Genomic DNA, 25,205 nt, shown 5'->3' with positions numbered 1-25,205 from the left:
GCCAACTGGCATTTGGTAATGCAGATGAATACCCTGTATGTAAATTTTGCTGCTCTTCAAATCCCGGAATATCGTACTCAGAGTGATAATGCTGATGTTTCAGTTTCAAGATCCCATAGGCGCAGGCAGAGTTTAATTCCCTGGAATGGTAGTTATGGCGGAGTCCATCGGCAGACGGACGTGCTGTCGAGTAACTTTATGTCAAAGTTGACCCTATTTGCTGGGCCAGATCATGAAGACAGCAATCGAATGCCAAGTGCCCACAAATGGAAGATCAATACTTCACGAAACGGCCGTCTCTTATCTTCCCTGACGAACTCGCCAATAGGTAGAGACGTCACCCTACTTACTTAGGTAGCTTCCATAGGTAAGGTAGGTAGCTGCGGGAATAAACCGCTAGGGATCTTATCTTGAAACTGATAAAGCCACCACCACTCTTCACCCTGCACAACTAATTTGGACTATCTTACATTTCCTTATGTGACCACCTCATCTACTCGCTAGCATAGATCAGAGGAGCAATTTCTCGTCAACCCGTATTTAGACAATCACAAATGGCCTCGCCAAGATGCTTCTTTCTAGACTTACCTTGCGAGATTCGTCTCGACATCTATGCCCTTCTCCTTCTTATCCACCCTCCCCTGGATAAAGTCAGCCCATCCTCGCCGCAAGCATGGCTCTATCCCGCAATCCTCTCCACAAACCGGCAAATCCATACAGAGGGGACGCCCATTCTCTACGGCAACAACATATTCCTCGCACACGCCACACTCCTTGCCTCCTTTCCGCGCCTGCGGCCATGGTACCCGCCCATCCGGGAACGCTCCGTGCTCCCGCGCATCCGCCGCTTCCACATCCGGCTGCGGCTGGACTGCGACCTGGCGTTTGATGCCGCGGCCGCGACGGCGGCTTTCAGCGGCGCGGATGAGCTCGTCGTCGAAGTGTGGCAGGCCGCCTTCCAGAGTGCAGACCATGGTGCGCTGCGGGTCTTTGAGGGGGTCCGGGCAGTCAAGACTGTCAGGGTCTATGGGAGCACCACGGGGTTTGAGGACTACGTGGGCTGGCTCGAGGGTGTGATGCGCTGCGGCGGTGAACTCGAAGGCGGCAAAGACATTGGACTTGTCGGGACGATGCCATCCTAAAGTCAAATCCCGTGAGTTTCATTGCATACTTTGGCGGTTTATGGCATCTCAGTTCCCATCACCAGGAGTTCAGAGCTCTTGGCAGTACTGTACAGTCCGAGGGGCATTGTGCAACTACCTAAGAGGCCCCTTTGAATACAGGAAGCTTCAGTCGGACGAAATTGAGTCCTTCCCATACCACCTCCATGGATTTACCGGCTCATACAAAGCTCTATGATTCAAGTTTTCCCAGCTATAATACGTGTAGCACGCAGCAAACATCCCCGGGAGCTCATCACTGTGGCGGTCGGGCTCTCGTCAATGGCGACATCACACCCCGCGGTGACAACACTAGACTCCACTCCGCGCTCGCACCTGCTCCTCCACAGGTCCCCTGACGTCCAGCTGTAGTGGATCACAGGGACGATGATTGGAATGAATGTGGCCCCTGGGCTCCGCCTATCACAGCAACCTCGTTACCGGCCTCCTGGTCACTTGGGCCGCACCCCGCCGCCCAGAAGTGATTTCCGCTGGGCCCTTTTTACGGTGCTGGTGGGGCCGCTGACCTCGGGACCGCTGGCCTGTCGGTACCTGCGCCGAAATAGCGCAGCGACGACGCTAACCCACATACGGTCGGTCTCATGTCGCAATCCTGCGCACCGGGCGAACAGCTCATTTGCAACTTTCTTGCGGCCTTCCCCTCCAGCCGCAGCACGTCAAAACTCTCACCTCCAGCACACGAACCCAACGACTGGAGGTTTTGCTGACTGCATATCTCGACGAAAGGTGCCGGCGAGAAGGGAACGCACGAAAGCTCATCCAGCAGGATTTGGGCATCCCGTTAACTTCAATAAACTCTGCTCAACCTCGGTTTCAAGAGATTCTACAGTCGAAAATGGCGTTCGAATTTCTCCCTTTCCTATCCGCCGTCTTTGGCTGGATTTACTTTCTCTGCTGGTCCGGCTCTTTCTACCCGCAACCTCTCCTCAACTTCCACAGGAAAACCACGGCCGGTACAACAGTTGATTTTCCCCTGATCAATTGCCTAGGTAAGAAGAATCCAGAACACCACGTGGAACACAAGAGAAACAATCTACAGGTACAGCGCTGACACTCCCGACTCCCGCAGGCTTCCTCGCCTACTTTGTCTCCAACGCCGCATTCTACTACTCCCCCGTCGTTCGCGCCCAGTACGCCGCGCGCAACCACGGCCTCACCCCGACAGTCGCCTTCAACGACATCACTTTCGCCGCCCACGCCCTCCTCCTCTCCTGCATAACCACCTCGCAGTACGTCCCCAAACTCTGGGGCTTCACCCCCGCGCCTGGCACGAACCCGAGCCGCTTCATCTCGGGCATCGCCTCGGGCTGCATCGTGGGCGTCGCCGTCGTCGGCCTCATCGTCGCGTCCGCCCCGGGCGACGGCGATCCTATCACGAGCTGGTGCGCCCTCGACGTCGTCTATGCCGTGTCCTACGTCAAGCTCGTCATCACCCTCATCAAGTACACCCCGCAGGTCATTACGAACTACCGCAACAAGTCTACGAAGGGCTGGTCCATCTGGCAGATCCTGCTCGACTTCTCTGGCGGCCTCCTCTCTGTTGCGCAGCAGGCAATCGACTCGTACCTCCAGCGTGACTGGTCCGGCATCACCGGTAACCCTGTCAAGTTCGCGCTGGGCAATGTTTCCATGGTGTACGACTTGGTCTTCATGACCCAGCACTACGTCCTGTACCGCGGCTCTGACGGCAAGGCCGACGAGAGAGATTCGCTTCTCCGTGCGGACGATGAGGAGCATCAAAGACTAGACTAGAGTAGAGTAGACTCGTCGCATATGTACACATATGGCTTGGAATACACTTGAATATTTATCCAGTATACCAGTAGGAAAAAGGAAGCCTCGTAGATCTTCTAGTTTAACACTTTGCTAGCTTTGCCAGCTTTGCTCAGACACCCAAGCATGTCAAGTTGGCATTGTGACCACTTCTCAAAAGATCTCAGTGTGGACAAAAGCCGTATATAGACTTTCTAGGTAGTCTAAGATGAAACTCTAGCATTCTAAGAATTCTACCACTACGGTCTGTACCTTACCTTACACATTGCACCCATGACATGCGACCCTCTCAAGTCGAGACGCAACGATACCAACCGTTACAGCAACACCAAGGGGGGGACTTCTTTAAAAGGAGGAGAAAAAAGGCTTCTACAAAACACAAAGTGAACAAAACTGAAAAAAAGGTGTAAAATTGAGGAATTGCATCGAATCCCTTTGTATGCCTGCCCTTGAACGCCGTCGAGGGGATATGCAAATCTCTCAACCTCCATCTCTCTGCCGTAATCAAAGAGAAGCCTCCCCTTCACGCAGCTTCTTCTTGAACGACTCGCTTTGAGAAAAATGGTGTCGTCATCGCTGTCTTTGATTCATTCTTCTAGAACTTTTGTGTTCCCCAGCCGTATATGCGATTTCTTCCCATTTGTGACTCTGGGCTCTTTCTTTCTCATCCAGACAAGCACTGAGGCTCTCTCTGGCTATTCCAATCCGATCCAAGCGTTCATGAAGAGGTATTTCCATTTGTCTGCATAAAGGCAGGAAGCTTCTTCCAACTCTCCTGGCTAGGGACCTTGACCTTTCCAAAGTCCTCGTCAATATCCAAGATGATCTTGAGGGCGTTGCGGCTGCGGGCAAAGGGGCTAGTGTCGAGCTTCTCCTTCAGGGTAGAGATGGCATCGCCAACACCGGTGTGAACCTTGGAGCTCTCAGGCTTGCCGGGATAGGGGATGACGTTCTGCAGAACCTCGTAGGCGGCGAGAGTGAAACCGAATTGCGGGGAAGAACGGAAGATTCTGGCAGGACCGCCCTTGAAGAAAGCACGGAAGCCCTCCTCCTTCCAGATAGTCTTGGCGGCATGACGGAGACCAGTGTAGGTGGCCTCACCCTTGCGAGCCTCGACCTGAAGACGAGTCTTGATGACATCGCAGGGGGTGGTGAGGTAGGCAGCAGGCATACCGGCAATGGCACCAGCAGTAAGCAGCTGGACGACACCTAGCTTCTTAGTAGGAGACTCGCCAAAGAGATCCTTCTTCAAGTGGCTGTAGGTAGGGAAGTAGATGGCCGAGAAGGGAACATCACGCAACAAGCACGCGGAGGCACCCTTGTAGAGACCAACGAGACCCAAGTTGCGCACAATCCACATGGCTGACCTCTTGGGAGCACCCTCTACAGTCTTGGCAACCTCACCCTGGACCTGGAGACGAATCTTGACAATCTCGAGGGGGTTCGTGAAGACCTGTGAAAAACGATGTTAGCTTCTGTCGCTTGCTTTCTAGACTGCAGTGAAGGATAAAGTGTACTTACGACTTGGCATGCACCAGCAGTACCACCAGCAAGGATTTCATGGCCAGTCCAGATCTTGCCCTCCTTGTTGGTGAAGTACGTACGCACAAGGTCGTTCACCGTCAGCTTAATGGCCTTCTCTGGCGCAACACCAATAAGCTGGGGCACAACACCCGAGTAGAGGCCTCGGGGTCCCTCATTTCTCCACACCTTCTGGAAGCAATCGATCGAGTTCTTATACAATCTTTCTCCCGGTCTGGCGCTTCTTTGGTTCTGGAGACGGGTCTTGACAAGGTCAATGGGGTAGACCATGAACGCTCCGAAGGCACCAGCCAAACTACCCAGACCAAAGTTGTATGCGGATTCGAGAATCGACGAGAGAACAGCCTTGGAAGCTCCAGCTCCCTTGGCAAGAACTTGCGAAGCAGCATCATCGGCCTCGTAGGCAGCGTTTCTCCATGACGGATCGAGGACCTTGGCAAAGTCGCCGAGGCCAAGGCGACCAGAGGGCTCGTCAAGGCTGGCAAAGTGGAAGAGAATGTCGGCTTCCATGGGGGTGAAGAGGGAGAAGCGAGTGATCTTGGCAGCCTGGTTGAGGAATTCCGTCCTTGTGATCTTGCCGTCGGAACTCTTGGCGCAAGCACGGCGCACAATGAGCTCAACCAGATCAATCTCCTTAATCATGTTCTGGAAGGCGCGAACGTTGGCGTAGGAAACCTTGCTTCCGAGCGAGATGTTACAAAGAGTCGACAGGTTCTCGAGAAGGTGGTCAGAGAGCTTGTGCTTGGAAGTCTCGCGAATGATGCGCTCAAAGTCCTCAGGGTCAATGAATCCATCACCATCCTTGTCGAACAGCTGGAAAGCTTGACGGATGCGCTCGCCCTGCAGACCACGCAGCATCTGGGAGAATTGAGGGTAGTCCATGTGATGGCGCTTCTTCTTGCTACCAATGTACAACTTGGCCCATTCGCACTCCCAGTCAAAGGGAATGCTGTCGGGACCCTTGTTGAGCTCATAGAGCTTTCGGAAGTCCTCGTACTTGACATTGCCGGTTCTGTCGACGTCGAAGAGGCGGAAGGCGATCTCGTACTCGGCGTCGGGCTTGATTAGGAGGTTCTCGAAGGCGGCCCACTCGGAGAGGGTGATCTTGCCGGAACCCTTGCGGTCGGCGATGCCAAAGAGAATGCCGTACTGCTCCCGCTTGATTTTGTGCTGCGACGTTGGATTGTAGAGTCAGTAAAATGGATCGCGTGATTCATCGGAGGGATATCGGAGCTGGGTTGTGCTCCCGCAGCAGTAGTGACAAGTCGGAAGAGCACTCAAGGTGAGGTTAGAGTGAAAAATCGGACTTACGAAGTCTTCATCCTCGGGCGCAACAGCCTTGGTGAACTCGTCGGGGCCCATGTAGAGCTCTCCTGACACCTCGTCCTTGACAGCATTGGCAACGAATCTCGCCTTTGTCTGCGCAGACAGCTGGACGGGCTCCTCGGCGCCAAGGAGGCTCTCCTTGACAGCCTCCTTGACGGCAGCTGCTTTGCTCATCTTGGGCGGCTTCTGCAATTGAGCTTGTGTGGACGAGGGAAGGTTTATTAGAGTGCAGGCGCACAGGAGAAATGGTTCGAGAGCTGTCACTTCCTAGGCCCTGTGTAGGAGAAGAGGAGAAGGAGCGCTCGGTGAGGTGAGGTGACTGTGGCCCTCGAGTGGGTTGTGGATTGAGTGGACCTTGATGCTCTTGCCGCTTGCGCGACGGAGTCTGGTGGCAGGTGCGGACACAATGAGATTGGCCTTTAGCCGACGTGGGCCTAGCTGGAGATGGGGAAGGAGCCGTTGGCACTTGTGCTTCCCTCTCCAGTATTGGTCCTTGTTGGTCTTACGGTATTATGCCCTGAATATTACAAGGGGGACAGATGGGAGTGGGCAGAGCAGACAAGGAGCAGAAGAAGGGGGAAGGAGCAAAGGGTGAAAGGTCAGGCCGGCAGAAGGGGGTCTAATCTGGGGAAGTTCGTCACACACACACGAAGCAGGAAAAGGCTTTCTTGCTGTAGCCGGGAACTAGTGACAGCAAGGTAGGTGCTTTTTCTTCTTCTTTTCTGGGTGTCGCACGCGGCAAAAGATAGAATGCAGAGAACCTTGGAATGGCTTGTAGGTCTCACTCAGGCTGGGCAACATGGACTGGACTTAGGTCCCTATGTACGGATACGGATACCTTGGACAACCTGAGTAGATGCACCATGGGTTCTTATGACGAAGTCAGATGGATCGCATCAGGTCAGAGACATACAGCAAGAGACAGAGGTATCAGAGACAGGGCCAGAAACAGCGGGAGAACCTGAGTCAATTCCAAGGTTCCATGGTGCCCGTTTTTCGGAATCGCCAGCCATCTGGCGTAATTTTTTTTTCCTTCCTTGCACGCGGGAGTCAGGAACACGCGCCGGATCATTGTTGACCCCTTTGAAAACCCCTGCAGATTGGTCCGATAAGAACTCCGATAAGACACAAGCAGGGTTTATCGCCGATTGTATCCCGGGAAGAGGTACCTACCTATTCGTACACAGTAAAGTAAGGTAGGAACCTTGGCTGATGAACCTAGGAGAGCGCCATCGAAAATACAACTGCCACATGCACATGCAGGCAGACACAGGACCAGCTGGGACGCACATGTGCACCATTTGCGCTGCACCGTCCGCGTGCTTGCGCTCGCTCTCGGGGTTCTGACCGCCTCGGCCATGCCTGTCGTAGCTACCACCGTCCCGAGTCTGCACTCTCTGCAGAGCTGTAGTCTCGAACCTTGTCCAATATTTTCTTTTCCTTTTCCCTACCTCCTTTTATTCTGCTGGTCTGTATTCTAGATCAGCGATAATAGGTGCCCGAGCCAATTATGACTGTATCGTCTTCATGTTCTCATCAACCTTCACTAAAGCAATCAAGCACGTTTGAAGCTGGTCTACATATCCCTTACGCGAGGTACCTAGTAGTACGTAGCGACAGCTGCGGCAAAGTACGATTTGCGCAAATGACCACGATTGGACCATCTGATCGCTTCAAAAGATTTCAATCTGTCTTTCACTCCCACATGAAATCGGACGCGACCGGGACATTTGACACAAGTGACGGGGACCAGGATACGAGAGCCAACGAGCCCGTTCCTCCGATTGCCATCGATTCGTGCGCATAAACCTCGGACAAGTGGATCCCGGACCCGCTCCGAACTTGCCGACAGCCAGACAGAAGTCCAAGAAGTTGCTGAATCTTGAAATCAACCGCGACGGGACGTGCGTTTATTAGACACACAGCCATTGAAGTGGCTGTTGAAAGGTGGACCTTTGGGGTAAGACTTACCTCTTCAATCCATTTAGGCACTATCGTTTATTTTGTTTTTCTCCTGCCGCGCTCCTTTCGATGCATGGCAATTCTCCGACTATTGGTAGAACGCGGACCGCGGTAGGTCTATGCGCCTCCAATCCCCCCATCCCCAAAAACTCCAACAAAACGTGGGGGGCTTGGGGGAAATCCCCTTAGCCTTGGGTAAGATCTGGAGGTTATGTATGGACAATGCGGTCGGTATGACCTAGGCTCAGAAAAAGACCATTTACAGGGAGGTTCCACGGATGCCCAGTGCCGAAGGCTCGGAGCAGTTCAGCTCGTTAACTTCCCGTTCTCCGAGCCGCTCAAATATACTGCCGCAGTTTCACTTCGATACACGCGCACCAACGGAGCAATTTGTAAGGTAGATAGATGTCTAGGCTCTCCACTTTGAGACTGTAAGCCGACGGCAGTCATCCATGGAAGAGACCTCGAGTCGAGGCTGCCTGCTGCACAATAGTGAATCAAGCCTGGAGTTCCGAAGGATCCCAGCTCCCTTCGCCCTATCCGTACTCCAGACAGGGCCCTGCCTTACTCGTTCAAGTTCCGAGGCTCCTCGTTCTTGCCAATAAACCATTCTCGCCTCACAAATGAACTTGTGCTGTTCCAAACGGCCGAGCGGCCCCGATGAACCCCACGCAGTCACCAAACCCCACGCCATCCCCAGCTTGCCCGCTGATGCGCACACCGTCTCCGTCCTGCAAATACGTCCTATCTTGGCCAGTGGACGTTTTCCAACCCACATTACCGCCCTTGGTCATCTCTAGCAGACATCCGTGCTCGTCATCGCCTGCTCCCGACACCGTTCCCGTCGCCAGAATATCGCCAGTGTTGAGATTACACCCATTGATCGTTTGCTGGGCCACGAGGTCGCGGAACGTCCAGTACATCCAGCTGAGCTGCGCCTTGCACACCGTCGTAGCCCCGTCAGCGGTTAATACTTCGGCCGTTAAGGCGAGGTTGTAACTCGATTTCTCCTTGTTGTCCAGTAAGTATAGCTGCGCGGGTATATCCTTCGGAGGCGGTTGTGTTGCAAACGGTTCGAGTGCTTCCAGTGTGATCACTTTTACGAAGTTAGCAAGCACCCTTTGAATCTCGAGACAGATGAAGTCGCGTCTGACTTACCCCACGGACTAATCGACGTCCCGAATGACTTGCCGTTCATTGGTCCCAGCGGACTCATCTCAAATCCTTGGATATCGCGAGCTTACTCCCATTAGCATCACATGAACACTTATCAAGGGAAGTTGGGACTCACCACTCCAATCGTTCAGCAGAACGAGACCAAACATATGTTCGTCGGCATCCGTTACAGCTACGCGGTCTCCGAGCTGCGTCGGCTTCCCAATAATACAAGCCACCTCGAGCTCGTAATCGAGTGCCCTGGAGGGACCGAAACCAATACTGTTCCCGTCACGATATTGCCCATACGGGCGCGTGATCTTTGTCCCCGAAAGTACAATCGATGAAGGCCGGCCACTGTAGCCGATGGGGAGGTATGGCGCTGCGGGTGGCATGGAGGCCTTGCCCACGACTGCCTCTGACGCATTCAAGAGATGTTCTTTGGAGCACGAGAAATCGGTGAAGCCGTCTACTTTGATAGGTAGGTGTAGCTGAACCTCGTCGATCGGTACGCCATGTTTAGACAGTGTCGATTCGTCAGATAGGGTTTGTTGGATGTTCTTTCGGAGGATCCCGAGCTCGGTCTTCCCTACGGTCGCCAGGGCATTAAGGGTCGGCTTCGGTGCTGTTAGCATTCACTGTCGACTAGAGGGACAAGTGGCCAGACCTGAGACAAAGCGGACTTGAGATCTGCAGAAGTTATGAGATTGAGGTCAGAGATGAAGACGACCGAGTCCCCTACTCTCGTGACTACGCCTTTTGCATGATTCGCGTCACTTGCGATTCCGTACGGAATGTTGGCAAGAGAGAAATGCTCGGAGAAACTCATGCTGGCAGAGAGATTGCGATCAATGATTAGCTTGTCAAGTTGTGCTTGGGTCATAGAGAGGTTCTTCTTGTATTAAAGCAGGCTGCATTCCTTTTACACGTACACGATGAAGCTCTTTGAGCTCAAATGTTTGTTTGCTAAGGTATTTACCACCATCTTCCTCGGCGCCCCCGCTTTCCCCACCCCCACCGGCCCCGGATTTTAACCCCGGACCACCATAGGTACTGTACGTAGTAGGCTCGGATCAGCGACTCGGAGCCCAAACCCAAATCGCAAGCTCGGCAAAGCTGATGATAGAGAGTAAGGCACACAGGCATTAGCACTCTGCAGCTGGCTTCAATTTTCTCTACTTCTGAGGAATCACGGGTAAAGTGACATAGTTCTCGAGGCCTTGGCCAAAATGAATATTGTTTAATCCAGCAAATTTGGATGCAGGCCTGAAGAGGGGGGGTTGTTAGTTTATAGTTATCGGGGAAAGAATTGAGCAAATTTGAACTTACCGGTCAACTTCTGAGCAGTGCTGGAAGATTCCGCTGCCCTGGGTGTCGCCGCTGCTAACCTCAAAGACGATCTTACCGCCCTTGTCGACAACGACATTTGTCGGCCAGACCTCGACGTCTACGCCGTAGACCTCTCCAGCCTTGACCGGCAGCACGTCTGTGGAAAGGTACTCTCTATGCGGCAACCAGGACTTGTGCTTAGGGCTCTCGTCGTGCACCTTACGGTTGCTCACTCTCAGCCAGCCCTTGACGAGCGGCACGGGGTCGCCAGCTGTTCCGGTGTAAAAGACTTCCTGACCCGATGGGTCGATGTGACGCAGGGTCACGAAGAGGTCGATATCGGTTTCATTTCCCGAGTTGTCGGGCGTTACCGAGACGTTGAGATGGGCTGTGACGTGGCCTGTGATCTCCGTCTCTTGGTCGAAGGGAGCGGACGTGAAGGAAACGACTTGAGGATTCTCCAGGGACCCTAGGGCCTTGTACGAGACAGTCTTAGAATCCTGGCCGGAGCCATTTGTCGTCAGACCAAGGTCAGGCGTCAGATAGAAGTTGGTGTACTCTGTGCGTGGGATTGGCCAGGCTGTCTCTTCTCTCTTGGGGTACGCCTTCTCCTTCTCAGCGTCGTTGAACCCGACGTTGCCCTTTCGTAGAGTGAGCGTCACGGGAGGCACCTTGCCAGGCGTGCTCCAGCCGACTCTGTCTTCACCCTTCAAGAACGCATCGAGGAAACTCTTTTGCAGCTCCACTTCCTCGGGGTAGTAAAAGGGGAGATCGTGACGACCAGTGATGAAGCGCAAGTACTTGAGCTGGGAGCCTGCTCCGAGGTAGCCCTGCACGTTTCCTCTCAGGTGCAGAAGGATACCACCCCAGTTGGCTACGCTGAGAACAGGGACCTCAATGTCTTCAAGCTTGTATTCTTTGCTTGCGTAGTAGTCGTCATCGCGGAAACGGTTGGCCTCGTTGTCCTTTGTCTGATCTTGGCGGTTGGCTACCAGGACGTCTTCTGGTAGATCACCCTCGATGGTGTCCTCTTGACCTCTGGCCCCAGGACCATCGGGAGGGAAATCCAGCTTAGACCTATCCTTCCTGCCATATTGATTTACCAGTACCTGGCGGTTCCACCAGAAGCCAATAAACTTGTTGGAGTGGATGCCGCCGTGACGGCAGCGGTCGCGGTAGTAGTCGGACATACCCTCCCAGGGTATGATAGCCGCGAGACCCTTGGGTCGTCGAGCGGCAACGCGCCATTGAGAACCTGGAAATATTAGGTGAGTAAGTGGCCTCGGCTAAGAGTACAAGAAGAGTAGTAACAACGCACCAGCGTAATACGAGATGCCCAACAGACCGACCTTGCCGTTGGACCAGGGCTGATCTGCGGCCCACTCGACAACGTCAAAGAAGCACTCGCTTGTGCCACGGCTCATTGTATCCAGCAGTCCTGGGCTCTGGCCTAATCCTCTCTCGTCGGCGCGAACGACAGCATAGCCTTGACTCGTCCAGAAGACCGGATCGGGCGTCTCCCAGGCCGAGTATTTGGATCTCTGGTCCGGCGCAACCTCGCTGAACGACTTGGGATAGAACTTGGCATAGGGGATATCTTTGCCATATGGTCCATAGGTCACCAGGACAGGGTAGCGGGCGGCCTTGTCCGAAGTGAGCGGGAGGTAGACGTTTGCGCGAATGGGGAGCGGCGAGTCCTTGAGTGGGATGGAGACGTTCTTCATAAAGGTGAGGCCATTCTCCTGGTCCTCGGTGACCTCGAGCAGGTCTTTGATGGGAGGGGTCTTGACGGACATGGTGATTGAAGCTCAATGGTTGCCTCAATGTCTCAGGTTGGGTGGTTACGAGCATTCGGTGGAAATAGATCTGAAGTCTTGGAGGGGCGTTCCTTGGTTTTATTGCGACGGGGTGGGCGGGACTGGATAGTTGAACTCTTTCACCGACGATGGGATGAATGGAGCGGATGATGCAAGATGCTTCAATGATTGGACCCTCCTCCACACATCATCCTACTTCGGGAGGTACGCACTATACCTCTACTCCCCATCGCTGCCGCCGCCGCCGCCTCCGTGTATGGCGTTTGTTGCGCACGGGCGGAACGGTGGGGGAGGGGCTGACCCCAACGGGCGGAGCTAGCACGGTATTGTTTCTACCTCGTCTCGGTACGGACTATTCGTATTATGATCCCTTACGGTAAGGTAAATGAGATGATACTCGTCGCAAATGCCAGATTCCCTGCCCCAGGCCACCACACGGTGAAGTCAACCGAAAGGAAAAATTTGGAGTTTGATGATTGCTTGCAGACACAGAAGATAGATAGCTGTCATGAAGAATACTGTACGAATACAGAATAGATGCCATCCGCCACCATCATGCCTTTAAGGCTACACTACTCCCTAAGAATCTCACATCCAGCGCGTCAAAACTCACCACCGACCTTGAACCTAAAAACATCCTTGTTCACTCTGCCACCCGTCGACCTCCAGAGCCAGTTGGTTACCTGATGGACTCATGTCAGCATGCTCACCTTCACCCATTTCGCATGCGCTATGAATGACGAGTGCGCGTTCCACTCACCCCTTGAAGCCAACACCCATTCAACATGACAAACACAAAGGCCGACTCGATGCCATTTGACCCCCATGGCCTGTCTGCTATATCCATATTCGTGTTCGCCGGTCTGTACGGAGGGACCTGGCGATGCTGGTCGTACCAGCCGGGCGGGTTCACTGCTGCTGGCGATGGCGCGTCCGCATTGCCTCTCGCGAAGGCTTCCTCGACGCCTCCAGTGAGGCGAATCTGGTAGTCATGGAGGTAGTCTCGTTGAATTGTCGTCGTGACGGGGTTCTCTGTGACAGTTGCCGACATGATGAACTGCTTGCTGTCTTCGCGTATGTGTGTGGTGAGATGATGAACAGGCGAAATCTATCGAAACTTAGACAACTTGAACAAGAAATGGTAGAGATGCCCTTTGAGAATTGGAGATGCCTATCTCAGAAATTCGAGACGAAAAGGCAGGGCACCGCTTCAATATGCCGACCGTCGACCCGTCCGTCCCCACGGACCCGCGCCACCCGATCAACCTTGAACCTGAGAATACGCCTGCGTCGGAAGTGCGGAGAGAACCAATGAGACCTGTGGTAAGCGTCGGTTTGGGGGCTGCCACCTACCAGATCCTAGTTCAACCGCAAGCAAAGAAGGTCGAGAAACGACTAGCACCCCTGTCCTCCACATTCCGCCCCTCCAACAAGCCGGGGCCTAGCTCAAACGAAGGTTACGGTCCGCGGACAGATGTTTGAGCTTGCCGAGTTCGTCGGATCTGTCCATGAGTCCGATATGAGCTTGTGTAGAGCAAGCTCAAGTCATGTAGATAGCACAGTCGCGCCTCATTTCGTGTCGTTATTCCACCACCGTACGTTCAACTTTCCACTGTAATCGAATCGCTCTATCCTTCACCTATCAACGAGAGCTTGCTATCTCCTCAACCTCCTCCAGAACATCGCCGCAATGAATCCTGCTGTAGAGAAGTTGCTCGTCACGCTCGTCGACGGGCGCGCCGAAGTCATTCGCTTCCGCCAGGACAACCTCATCAGCCTCCACAACGAGCTGCGCAAAGAATCCGCGGCTCTGACTGCCGCTCAGGAGAAGGACACCGGCGCATCAAAGACAGAGATCGAGGCAGAGCACTTCCTCGCGCTAGAAGCTGTGCGACACTTTTACGAGTCTCTCAACTTCTCGAGGGAGATCGAGGCCGAGTATCTGGTCGCTCATGGCAAGGACAACACGAGCAGAAGGACCGGTGCGGGGCTGGTGATCATTCGGCCGACTACTTACACCAGGCTCTTCTCTATTCTAAGTCCACTTGCTGCGGCCCTAGCCGCCGGCTCTGTTGTTGTTCTTGAGGTATGCTTTAATCATTCACAACCTTGACTTAGTCGTATGAGAAGTTAACAGGAAGGCCTACAGCTCGAAGATACGTTGTCGCAGCTAGATTCCGTCCTCCGCAACGTCCTCACGCGCGCCCTCAATCAGAATGCCTTCTGCATCACCAGGAAGATCACAGACGAAACATTGTTGTCACAGGCAATCCTAGTAGACCAAATCAACACAGCGACTTCGAACGCTAGTCGCGTAAACCATCTCATTTCTGCCAATGGCGCTCGAGCCGTGGCTATAGTCGACCGAACAGCTGATGTAGAGGCTGCTGCGAAGGCTATCACGGCGGCGCGCTTCAGCTTCGGCGGCCAGTCACCTTATGCGCCGGATTTAGTCCTCGTCAATGAGTTCGTGGAGAAGAATTTTTTTGAGGCGTGCTCCAAGTACGCCTCGCTCGCGTTTGCTCGCGAGACCACAGTAAAGCGTGCGAGTGACAGCGCCAGCGACGAAACGAGGAAGGCAGTGCAGGAGGCCGAGGACAAGAGGCTTGCCTCGAGCTTTGGGTCCAAGGACTTTAAGCTGGTTGACATACAAGACAAGTAAGTTGGGGATCCCACTCGCTCTAGTTGACGAAGATGCTGATTCAGTCAGGAATGCCTCCCTCTTGAACATCAAGATTAGTGGGCGCTTTCTGCCTATCACGACCTCTTCTGGTCTTGTAGACTCCATCTACACTCACGAATTCGAGTCAGTTGAGCCTCATCAACGACATCAAGGTTCGATGCTAATGTGACTAGAAACCCTCTCTTAGCCGCCTACCTCTTCGCCAGCCCTGATGCAGCAAAATACCTCTCCCAATTTCTCCCCGCCCATGTCTCCGTCATCAACCAGATCCCCTCAAACCTCCTCCTCGGCCCGGCAGCACCGCTCTCCCATGAAGCAGCTTTTGAATTCCGCTACAGTAGAGAAATGTTCTCCGTAGCCCGGCCGCAGTTCGTCGAGAAGCCCGCCGGCGCGCTTGCGAAACTCGAGCAGCTCCTCACCAGCTCCGGCGCCATCACCGCCCAGAATCTGCATGCCTTAGCCATTGCACCGCTGCGCCCGACAAACCAGCCGGGAAATAGCAGACTAGGTTTTTTCGAGCAAGGCTTCGTGCTGGGTGCCGGTCTAATCATGAGCGTTGTGCTTCCGAGTCTTGCATACGGCACATGGATTGGCGGAAGGCGGGTATTTGATTATGCGCTGAAGCTCAGGGGTTAAACTGTAGTCCTACGCTGGAGGATAGTCGTACATCTCAATATGTATCATATCATATCATATACCTTAAGTTTATATGCATTCTATTCGATTACATGCAATCTTCTCCATAATATTCTTCTTGGCATATTACATACAGTCGACAGGTTATGCTGCTGGCAATACCAGGCTACTAGATCTTCCCATTCCCGGACTCAGACCGCTTAGTAATTCACTACAAATACGACTAGATAGACAAAGAAGTATCATTGAGGAATTCAATATTTGGAAAACAGACTGAGGTTAAACCTTGTCACGCCTGTCAGAGCCTTGAACGTACCACTTGCCTAATAAACAGTATTCGGCAACTTTCCCCGGCTCGGGATCGGCTCGGGAAGTGGAGTGACTCCAAAGTGCCCGCCCCCGGCCCCATCGGCCCCAGCTTTACCCCAGGTCTTGGTCCCGCTGATTCTCTGACACTCCAGCGCCAACACGACCTAGAGGTACTCCAAGCTTGGGCAGGCCACGCAGGCGTCTTCGACAATGGAACGTTTTATCGCCCTCAGACCAGTTTCCGTAAATGGGGCCGTTTGAATTGACTTCCAAACGAACTTGGGCGGCAAAACCTATCCTCCACCAGCCGATTACTTACACAGGCGAAAGATAACCAGCTCAGTGTCTTAAGTCTCGTCAGCTTCCGAGTGCTAAGACAGCTCTTGTCCGTTGCTTACTTTTGTGATCCATACACTGCTGCGTAGATATCTCATTACTCACTTGCCTTACTTCGACCCGCTCAGACGGACGAGTTGAGAATCCAGATAGCAATCACATCATGGCGGTCGGAAACAAAGATGAGGGGCCAATGAACCCCGTATTCCTCTTCGCGCATGGATCAACAATGATGCTCGGCGAGGAGAGCAACTCGGCCACGTACTGGAAGAAGTGCGGCGATGAAGCCCTCGCCCAGGGCATTGAACACATCGTCATGATGGTAAGTAAGCTCCATTCTTGTTGAAACCACACCCTACTATATCATGAGAGCAACTCAACTCACGACGACCACTAGGGAGCCCACTGGGCCACAAACGCCCCCGGCGAGGTCCTCATTTCAGCCCACCCGACGCCCGCAAAGTCACCAGTCGCCTACGTGAACCCTCAGAAATACCACCCCTACAAACTGAACCCAGACCTCGACTACATCCCCACGATCCAGCAACACCTCACCGCCGCCGGCATCCCCTCCAAGACAGACCCGACCTTTGACTGGATCCACGACACCTACCTCGTCCTCATCCGCATGTTCCCCGCCGGCTGCCCGCCGACGACGCTCATCTCCATGAACGACTTCTATGACCCGCACTTCCACGTCGCCGTCGGCGCTGCCCTGCGGCCCCTGAGAGCCGCCAAGCACAAGACGCTCTTCATCGGGTCCGGCGGCTCCGTCCACAACCTCTACCGGAACAACTGGGCGCCCATGCTCAAGTTCCGCGACAACTTTGCTCAGCCTACGCCACCGGAGCCCTGGGCGCTGGACTTCCGCCAGGAGGTCATTGATGCCTTTTGTCCCGCGTACGAGGAGGACGTCCCCACCGACCAGGCCGTCTACGGTAAGGCCATCCGCGGCAAGAAGCCGTGCGGCGGGCCGCTCTTGAGGCGCAAGGTGACGAGCTTGATGAAGCATCCCATGTACCGCGAGGCGCATGCCACGGATGATCATTTCATGGCCACCATGTTCATCGGAGGCTTGTGCGGAGACCGGGGCGACGCAGCAATGAAGGCTGAAATGGGGGCCGAGGATTGGGAACTTACGAATATGTGCAACTCACAGTTCATGGTCGGTAGCTGGCCGGAGGCCAAGTGAACGGACCGACAAATGGGGGAATACTTTTTGATGGTATCTGATACAATAATATGACGTTCTATCCTGTGAGGTCAAGGCCTCGTCGTGAATGCTTTGTAGTTCATGTAAACAAACGAGATCCCACTATAGGTCTGTTATTTCAAGAACACACATTCCTGTGCTAAGATAGGTCCATGTTGTCCCATTGAAAATCGTCGCCAGCACCGAGGCCACTGAAGAGGTCATCGGCACCGAGATCCAGTGATCCTCCACCGTTGTTCGACGAGCCCCCGAGGCCAAGATCGCCGCCAACACCTCCTAGGCCCAGGTCGAGACTGACGTTGTCCACAGACATTCCGTCGCCTTGGGCAACATTGGCAGCCGCAGCAGCCATGGCATCATCGAGTGAACCTGCGCCAGCGTCTAGGCTCAGACCAAGATCGGTCTGCAGCATGGTGTCTGCTTGGATAACCTCGGCCTGGGACACGGCCATCTGAGTTTCTACCTTGCGGTACAATCTCACAACAATCTCGGCCAGGTTCATGTCGACCTTTTGCAGCTTTTTACACTCCTCGGCATCTGACTTAAGAACCTCTCGTAGAGTAAGCTTCCTCTGGACTGGAGCCGGTACATTGCCCGAAGTGTCAATAAAGTTGATCGGGTTCGACGGCGTGTTCACTACATCGGGCGCGCAGACCAATGCTGTTGCCACATCGTAAATGATGCTCCCGCTGCCTGTTTCTGTTTGTTGTCTGATGTCTTCGTAGAGGAGCTGCAGCAAGCGTTTTGCACCAAGAAGTTTCATTGCCACCAGCATCTGTCGATGGGTGTACGCGGGAGGCATCCTGTCCATTGTTGGATGGATGCTCCACTGCACCAATTGCTGTAGCGTCTGTCGGATAGAGTTAGAAAATCCTCCCATTGACCAAGCATCCAGTTCTTGGTGGTCGGCAGCACCCGTTCTCCTGGAAAGCGGGATACTATCTTTGATTGCTTTCAAAAGCGGTTCAACCTCTTGGCTCTTTGGGTCTGATCGCTGATATGCCCTGAGGGAATGCTCTAGCGGCTTAGCAACTATGTTCATCACGGAAGAGAGCATGGCTTGAGCCTCATTGGATATAGATGTTGGTGCCAAAACAGAGTTGAGTACCCTGACAATCGCCTTTTGGCAGTCAGGACGCTCAACCCACAAGGAGTTGGCAAGAGAGGTGATGGCAATAACGAGAGATGGCAGAAGGAACGTATCGACAAGATCTGTAAACGTGTCAGCGCAAATCTTGGTCAGACTCCCTCAAGTTCCTACATTCAATGCCTCCTCTGAGGCTCTCTTCCGTCAAGTGTCCTGTACTGAACGCTAGAACGATGTTATGGAACAGAGTCGATACTAGTAAGTAGAAGTCTTGAGGCGGGCAGGACGACATGAGCTCATCGCCTAGTCCGCCCGCTTCCGAGTCAAAGAGGCCGTGGATCCATCCATCCAAATGGCCCTTTTCTTGGTCTGATAACTCTTCCAGGGTCCGACTTTGGTGGCCGTGGCCGAGTAGTCTTGCCACAAAAGAGTCAGAGGATATGATGCCCAGGTCTGATGCCGAAAGACCGTAACGATATGCGAAAGCCATTACGAGAAGCAGAATTGAGCCAAACTCCTCGTAGACGGGTTGGTACTCTCCTTGGTCTTCATCGTACTTCCAGTTGTCCAGAAGGTCGCACAAAGGGTGAAGAATCGTTGCAGGTTTCTCAAACATCAGCATGACATCAAGAGACAATGGCTTCTGCGCCAATTGACTGCATAATAGTTTCAGGGACATTGTCTCCTTATTCCTGCAAAGCTGCCCCATTACCTGCTAAAGGTCAGCACTAGACTGCGTTGATAGGTATGGAAGACTGACTTCTGTCAAAGCTTGGCACACGGCGCCGGCGTTTCCTTCTTTACTGTCAAGCTCACCAATCAGAGCCTGCATTCTCTCCGGGTCTGCAAGGCATTCTGCGACGAGGTTCTCTTTGACGTATCTTCCGCTTGCTGGAAGTGATGAATAGGGTGTTTCTCCAAGAAGAGTCTCAATACTGCTTTCCCGCAATAGGCCATGAAGACAGCAAGCCCAGCAAAAGTCTTCCCGAACTGAGTCTGTGAAGGGGTTGTTACTTCTGGTTTCGTCGAACATTGATGATAGAGTGGGAAAGGTGGTCGTGTCGACGCGGCTAAGAGCTTCTGTGATACAGTATTCTGCATTCACTGGGCCGTACATATGCTTGCTCAGACTTTCAATCAAAATCGGTAATTTGTTCATGAGGAATGAGCGCAAGAGATGTGCCGCTTGATGCCCCTCATTGCGGGAGGCGGCATTGGCAAGTATGTCGAACGAGACCAGGATGAGGTCAACAGTTGTTGATTGTACATCGCCCTGCAGACGTCAGATGGTGTGCGCATTGTGTCTGCACAGACAGAGAAAAAAAAAACACTCACCTGGTATCTATTGTTCAAGTAGTTGAAGATGGCTAGATCATCGATCAATGGCCGGCCAACTAGCTATTGCGCTTCCTGTCAGCATCTCTTCCAGAGCGTAGCTTCAGTCAACTTACTGCAGCATTCAAGTATATGTAAAGACCAGCTCTCGAGTTGACTATAGGTAGCTCAGACACTACGAAGTTCTCCAATGCTACAGTAGAGTCAAACAAGTCCTCAATCTCGGCATTAGACTTGTTCTTCTGCTCGTCGACTGGCTCAAAGCCTGCTAGCGTACTTGTCCGAAACATGTCCAGACGGGTCGCGATAGGGCCAGCACTTTGCATGATGGTTGGGACGAAGTTGGCTAGGCTTTCGGACAACGCCTTTCTGATTTCTTATTCAAGATTAGCTAAACGCGAAGTCTTTGTAGCAGTACCTAAGCACATACCTTGGGCTTCAGGTTTACTCAAAGCTTTGAGTACAACCTGGTTTTCGCACACCCCGAGAAGCAAAGCTACGAATGCGGCACGCGCCGATTCCATCTCTTCTCTCACCTGGCTGTTGTGAAGCTGCCCCATGACATCGACCGTGAAGGCTGTGGCGGCATCGGTGAAGAGCGCAATCCATTTAGCCATGACGTTGGCGATCTCAAGACCCGTCCCTGTGTTTTGTATTGCGGTTCCTTGTGCCACAGACTTGGTAAGCCTGTAGAACATGACCTCCTCGGCCGCATACGAGCTCTCCCATCGCGGGAAATTTGATGTTTGGTCTTCGGCATCGGGCAACTGTCGAGCTTCTCGGGAGTGACCACGAGAGGTCGAATACTTGTACAAAGCTTTCAGAATCGAAGGCGTATCGATATAGTTCAGGCTGGAGAGCACCTGAAGGTAGCGTGGGACTCGGGGGTCGAGGCTCTCGTGATTGTGAGGTCGCGGTCGCAAGAAGAGGTCGGCGACGGCAACTGGCGGTAACGGATGCTTTGCTTGGAGAAACGGAACATAGGATTCGAACTTCTCGGGATCTATGCGGTGGGCCAGACTCTTGGCTATGAATTCGGACCATTGCTCAAGTGCGGCGCGCTGGACGCCTCGTATTACGCGACCGTCCATGTTGGCAATAAAGTTGCGGGCGACTTCGAGGTTGTCGCTGTCGTAGAGTAAGACGCTAGGCGGATTAAGCCGGGCCCTTTGATCTCGCCGAGGCCGTTTGTACGAGCATACTTCTACGCTTGCTTTGGGAGATGCACAGCTAGGAAAGGATCAGTAGTTTCGGTGGTGATGTGTTCTGGGAAAGTTGGGGCGCATGTGCGACTCTGTCTGGGCTTGGACAAGATGGGTATTGTTAGTTTCTTGATGTTTGGTCGCGCTGCCGTTCGCTAACGCAACTTCCATTATCTTATCCACTGCGGAGTGTATCCGCTCCTGCGAGGGTAGCACACAAGGTACTTAGGCACCTGAGGACGCTGAGGTACCTAACTTCCGTAGGTCGCCAGAAACGGATACCCTAGGTGCCACTAATGCATTCCCTGCATCTTTCTGAACATCGTGATTCAACATGGATCCCATAGTCAAAAGTCTCATTATTGGAACGATCTTACCATTTCGTCGCTGGAATGGCAACTCTCTGGCATGCATACGAAGATATGTGGACAGTCACAATACGCCCAAAGGATCAGTGGGCATGGTACGCTTTCGCTGTTCATGAATTTGACGTTGATTCGGCTACTGCCCGCTATTGCGGAAAGTTGACTATGAACGTTGTGAGCCAGTTACCACTTGGTTCTGGGAGCATTTCACGTGGCCCTTAGGCCTCTGTCTCCCGAGTTGAGATGCACTAGCATCAATCAGCTCGTCTCCTTACAGGTGCGATCTCTGCGGCGAGATGTTGCGCCAATGTGGCCAGTCTCTCCCACGGTGCGCAAGTCCGCCTGAGTGGCCAAGTTTGGCTTTCATGACGAGCCAGATCCCGACCTACAGCTCTGAAGCGGCGAGGCGGCAGACCTGTCACCCGTGCCAACTGAGCCTCGTCATTCGTTCTTTGGCCCGTGTCCACCGCCTTTTTTCTTCCTCTCCTAGGCTGGAGCTTTGAAGCCACCAAAGGACCTGTCTTCTCCTCACCGGGAATGTCTTTCAATCGTTTCCATCAAGCCATATTAGAGAACGCCAATTGCACGTGTTGTGTGTATGTGTGGGGGGTGTTGTAAAACTGTCAGCTTAGCAAGATGCATAATGCGTCGCTGACAAAAAGGGCATGGGTGACGATGGGTGCTGTGGTATGGGGAATATGGGGTTGATGGGATGTTGATCCAATGTTGGCAAGTTACTGAACCAGCAAACGGAATTTTCGAAGGTCGCTGGCAATTTGGTACTTTACATGTCCATTGAATCGCCGCCATTGGCGAAGCTGAAGCCACCCTGCTGGGGAGCGGCGTTGGTGCCGAATCCAAAGGTACCGTTGGGACCGGTGCCCTGGGCCATGCCCTCGTCCGCGTTCTCCTCCTCATCAGAGAAGTACTTCTCGATGATGTTGTATGCCTTCATGTAAATCTCCTCGTTGGCGTTGGTCTGACAATCGTGAATCTTCTCCATGCCACCGCACTCCTCGATAAACAAGGCATAGCGGTTGACAGAGTCGGGTCCCTCGCCTGCGGCCTGCTTGTCCAGGTCGCCGACCTTGAGAATGTTTTCCAAACCGTCAAGAGCAACCTGGATGATCTTGTTGTCGGGACAGGCCAAGAGATCGCACAGAGGCTTGATGCAGCCCTGAGCGACTAGGTAACGGATCTGCTCCGGCTTTTGCAGGCCTCCTGAGGTTGCGTTGCTAATTGCCCAGCAGGCCTCCTTGCGAGTCTTCAGGTCGCCATTCGACAGGAGGTGGATGAGAGGGGGGATGATGTTTGCGTCAATGACCGACTGGATCTGGGCGGAGTTTCCAGCGGTGATGTTGCTGATGGTCCAGCAAGCCTCCTTGCGGATGCCATCCTTGTTGGAGCTGAGAAGCGAGAGGAGGCAAGGCAGAGAACCACAGTTGATGATCACCTGCGTCTGAACATCGTCGCCGGTGACAATGTTACCCACCGAGCGGAGAGCGGGCGTCTGGACAGAGGTGGAGGCATGCATGAGGAGCTCGACAAGGCGGCGGGGAATACCAGCCTCGATGACGGCCTGAATCTTGTCGTTGGATCCGTCAGACAAGTATGAGATGGCCCAGCAGGCGTCGATCAGAACCTCGTCGTCAAGGGAGTAGACAAGCTTAGAAAGCACAGGGAGAGCGGGTGCAATCTATGGACATGGTCAGCATGGGACAGGCGCGAAGACAAAAGATGTCACTTACAGTGTTCCAGTCGGGCTGAGGGGTCTTGCCTCTGCAGAAGTTGCTGAGGGTCCAGGTAGCGTTGCGGAGCATGCTAAGCTTGCGGCTGTCTCCGAGAAGGGCCAAGAGAGGCTTCAGGGCACCGCAGCTGAGGACGTAGTCGCGGCAGTGAGGGCTGTCACCGGCGATGTTGCCCAGGGCCCAAACGGCCTGTTCACGCACATCGGGCTCAGGGCTAGCCAAGAGCTCGACAAAGATGGGGACTGCACCAGCCTCGATGACAACCTGAGTCTGCGTGGCGGAACCGGAAGCGATGTTGGTCAACGCCCAAGCGGCCTCGAATTGAACGAGTGTATGAGGCGATCGGAGGAACTCTACGAAGCGGCTGACAACGCCGGTCTTGATGACCTCTTCGATAGGAGGGTTGCGCTCCTTGGACAACAGCTTTCGGAACTTGGTGGTCGCTTGGATCTGGAGGTCAATCTGCTCTGAGAAGACGCCCTGAACCATCTGGGGGAGATCCTCATTGAGCTAAGAAAGGTTAGCATGGTAGCTTTGAATAAATGGAGGAGCTATAGCTTGTGATGAAGCAGAGTTCGGTTCGAGCTCTTCGCGCAAGCTTGAGGCTGCAGAGACTCAGAGAGGGACCGACTCGCGCCAAAAGGGAAGTGGGGCAACGGCAAGGCGCCCTGGCAACAGGAGGGGGAGGAAATAAGACGAAGGGTGCAACAGTATTGGCGGGGTTCAAACAAAGAAGAATCAAAGGCCGGAATGTCGCCAAAAAAGATGAAGCAAAACTGACCTGAGATTCAGTAGGAGCGGTATCATCATCGCTGTCAGGAGCAGCTCCGAGGGAAGCGCCGGGTCTGTTCTCGCCAGAGCCGATGCCACGACGCTTGGCCAAGTTCTCCTCTCTCTTCGCCTTGCGAATCTCAACCTGCTGCTCCTCTCTGCGACGACGAAGCTCCTCAGGCTTGAAGGTGCTCTTCGCCTTGAAGTTGGTACGGCGATGTTCGGGGATGTATCGATCAGCCATCTTTGCGGTTGCGTGGGTTGATATGATTGTTGAGTAGTGTTTTCTTGCCGACCGTCAGGAGGAGGGGGGGAAGGCAATGTTTGGTCGGCGGTATGTCTGAGAAAGGCGTCAAGTGAAGAAGGGTCTCTGCCGAGATGGATCTTCTGGATCGTGTCGCGCAAAAGTGAAAAGGAGGGTAGGAGTTGCGCGTGTTGGGAGAAAAATCCTGATATAGTTGTCAGGTCGCTGGGAGAAAAGTTGTGATGATGGGGGGGAAGATGAAGGAAACTGGGAGTCAGGGAGGGTGAAGCGAGAGAGCGGGTCGAAGAAATGGAAAGTGCAGGGCCCTGCCATAACCCAATGGGGATGCGTACGTTCTGGTGACTTACGTTTTGCGCTGCCTGTTGGGTTGGCTGAGGTACCTACTACGTCGTTCTTTGGGAGGTGCCGGTGGCCGCAAGCGAACTGTCTGATGGGCACTGGCTTTTGATGGAGGGGCCATCTGAGATTCAGCAGCAGTGGCTACCTACCTCAGGTACCTTACCTTTCAATGGAAGTGCCCCAGTGTGCCCGGAACGATAGGCAGCCTCACATCCACTGGGGGGTTTGGGTCGGTAGGTACGGATACCTACCTTACCGTACTACCTTACCTAAGGTCCCTGGTGGCCCACTATCACGGGTACAAAGTTGGCACCGTATCCATTCAATATCTGAGTTTGTAGCAAAGGGCTTAATTCAATAGAGAGCCAAGTATCGTGGTATGAGATTATCACCCCACTTTGGCTCCCGACAGCGCTTTTTAGCCTGGTTTCCTAGGGGATTATGTCATTGAAAGCTAGTAGGGTACTTTGCTTCCCTTCGCTCAGGTATCTTCCCCGCGACGGACCGATACCTAGTTGCTTGCTTTGGGCTACCGCACCTATGTAAACTTTCACAGGACAGTGACACAGATGGCTGGACCCACCAACTTGACAGCGGCAGGCAGCTGTCTGTCTCCCAGCTGAGAGCCCCGTGCAAAACATCCGTCCGGAGTTCCTGCCCTTATTGCGTCCCTCAGACAGGCGTGGGCACCTGCCTACACAGTACCTAGGTAGCTTGAACAGTGGTTGAGACCAGCAGGTGCGCCTGCCCCTCCTTTACCGGGCTGGGCTGCAACCTGGCTCCTGTGTACGAAGTAGAGAACGGTACCTGAGGTACGCACGGGTACCTACC

At 53.6% G+C, this 25,205-nt stretch overlaps 8 protein-coding genes across 8 annotated transcripts; 4 read left to right on the top strand and 4 right to left on the bottom strand.

Moving 5' to 3' along the window:
- Positions 1–2,016: 2,016 nt before the first annotated feature.
- N0V96_003866 (uncharacterized protein) lies at positions 2,017–2,933 on the top strand (the record flags this gene model as incomplete). The annotated part of the gene is made up of 2 exons (XM_053190474.1): positions 2,017–2,170; positions 2,221–2,933. The coding sequence occupies 2 exons, from the start codon at positions 2,017–2,019 to the stop codon at positions 2,931–2,933; spliced, it is 867 nt and encodes a 288-aa protein (XP_053051883.1).
- Positions 2,934–3,672: 739 nt separating this feature from the next.
- Positions 3,673–5,996, bottom strand: AGC1 (mitochondrial aspartate-glutamate transporter agc1; the record flags this gene model as incomplete). Its single annotated transcript, XM_053190475.1, has 3 exons — positions 3,673–4,407; positions 4,476–5,666; positions 5,808–5,996. 3 exons carry the CDS (start codon positions 5,994–5,996, stop codon positions 3,673–3,675), a joined length of 2,115 nt encoding a protein of 704 aa, XP_053051884.1.
- A 4,118-nt stretch (positions 5,997–10,114) lies between these two features.
- Positions 10,115–12,064, bottom strand: N0V96_003864 (uncharacterized protein; the record flags this gene model as incomplete). The annotated part of the gene is made up of 3 exons (XM_053190477.2): positions 10,115–10,205; positions 10,269–11,523; positions 11,587–12,064. The coding sequence occupies 3 exons, from the start codon at positions 12,062–12,064 to the stop codon at positions 10,115–10,117; spliced, it is 1,824 nt and encodes a 607-aa protein (XP_053051886.2).
- Positions 12,065–13,593: 1,529 nt separating this feature from the next.
- Positions 13,594–14,198, top strand: N0V96_003863 (uncharacterized protein; the record flags this gene model as incomplete). The annotated part of the gene is made up of 2 exons (XM_065756957.1): positions 13,594–13,597; positions 13,738–14,198. 2 exons carry the CDS (start codon positions 13,594–13,596, stop codon positions 14,196–14,198), a joined length of 465 nt encoding a protein of 154 aa, XP_065614724.1.
- Positions 14,199–14,207: 9 nt separating this feature from the next.
- N0V96_003862 (uncharacterized protein) lies at positions 14,208–14,747 on the top strand (the record flags this gene model as incomplete). Its single annotated transcript, XM_065756956.1, has 2 exons — positions 14,208–14,214; positions 14,260–14,747. The coding sequence occupies 2 exons, from the start codon at positions 14,208–14,210 to the stop codon at positions 14,745–14,747; spliced, it is 495 nt and encodes a 164-aa protein (XP_065614723.1).
- Positions 14,748–16,212: 1,465 nt separating this feature from the next.
- On the top strand, positions 16,213–17,241 carry N0V96_003861 (uncharacterized protein; the record flags this gene model as incomplete). Its single annotated transcript, XM_053190480.2, has 2 exons — positions 16,213–16,371; positions 16,447–17,241. The coding sequence occupies 2 exons, from the start codon at positions 16,213–16,215 to the stop codon at positions 17,239–17,241; spliced, it is 954 nt and encodes a 317-aa protein (XP_053051889.2).
- Positions 17,242–17,401: 160 nt separating this feature from the next.
- NUT1 (mediator complex subunit) lies at positions 17,402–18,037 on the bottom strand (the record flags this gene model as incomplete). The annotated part of the gene is made up of 2 exons (XM_065756955.1): positions 17,402–17,992; positions 18,032–18,037. 2 exons carry the CDS (start codon positions 18,035–18,037, stop codon positions 17,402–17,404), a joined length of 597 nt encoding a protein of 198 aa, XP_065614722.1.
- A 3,998-nt stretch (positions 18,038–22,035) lies between these two features.
- cut15 (Importin subunit alpha-1) lies at positions 22,036–24,014 on the bottom strand (the record flags this gene model as incomplete). Its single annotated transcript, XM_053190483.2, has 3 exons — positions 22,036–22,947; positions 23,000–23,509; positions 23,781–24,014. The coding sequence occupies 3 exons, from the start codon at positions 24,012–24,014 to the stop codon at positions 22,036–22,038; spliced, it is 1,656 nt and encodes a 551-aa protein (XP_053051892.1).
- Positions 24,015–25,205: the final 1,191 nt, after the last annotated feature.

The sequence above is a fragment of the Colletotrichum fioriniae genome (genome assembly GCF_027942845.1).
Source record: "Colletotrichum fioriniae strain IMI 355084 chromosome Unknown scaffold_3, whole genome shotgun sequence".
NCBI classification, from domain to species: Eukaryota; Fungi; Ascomycota; class Sordariomycetes; order Glomerellales; family Glomerellaceae; genus Colletotrichum; species Colletotrichum fioriniae.
The sequence above is the reverse complement of the archived record's forward strand: the minus strand, read 5'-3'. Positions and strand labels throughout refer to the sequence as shown.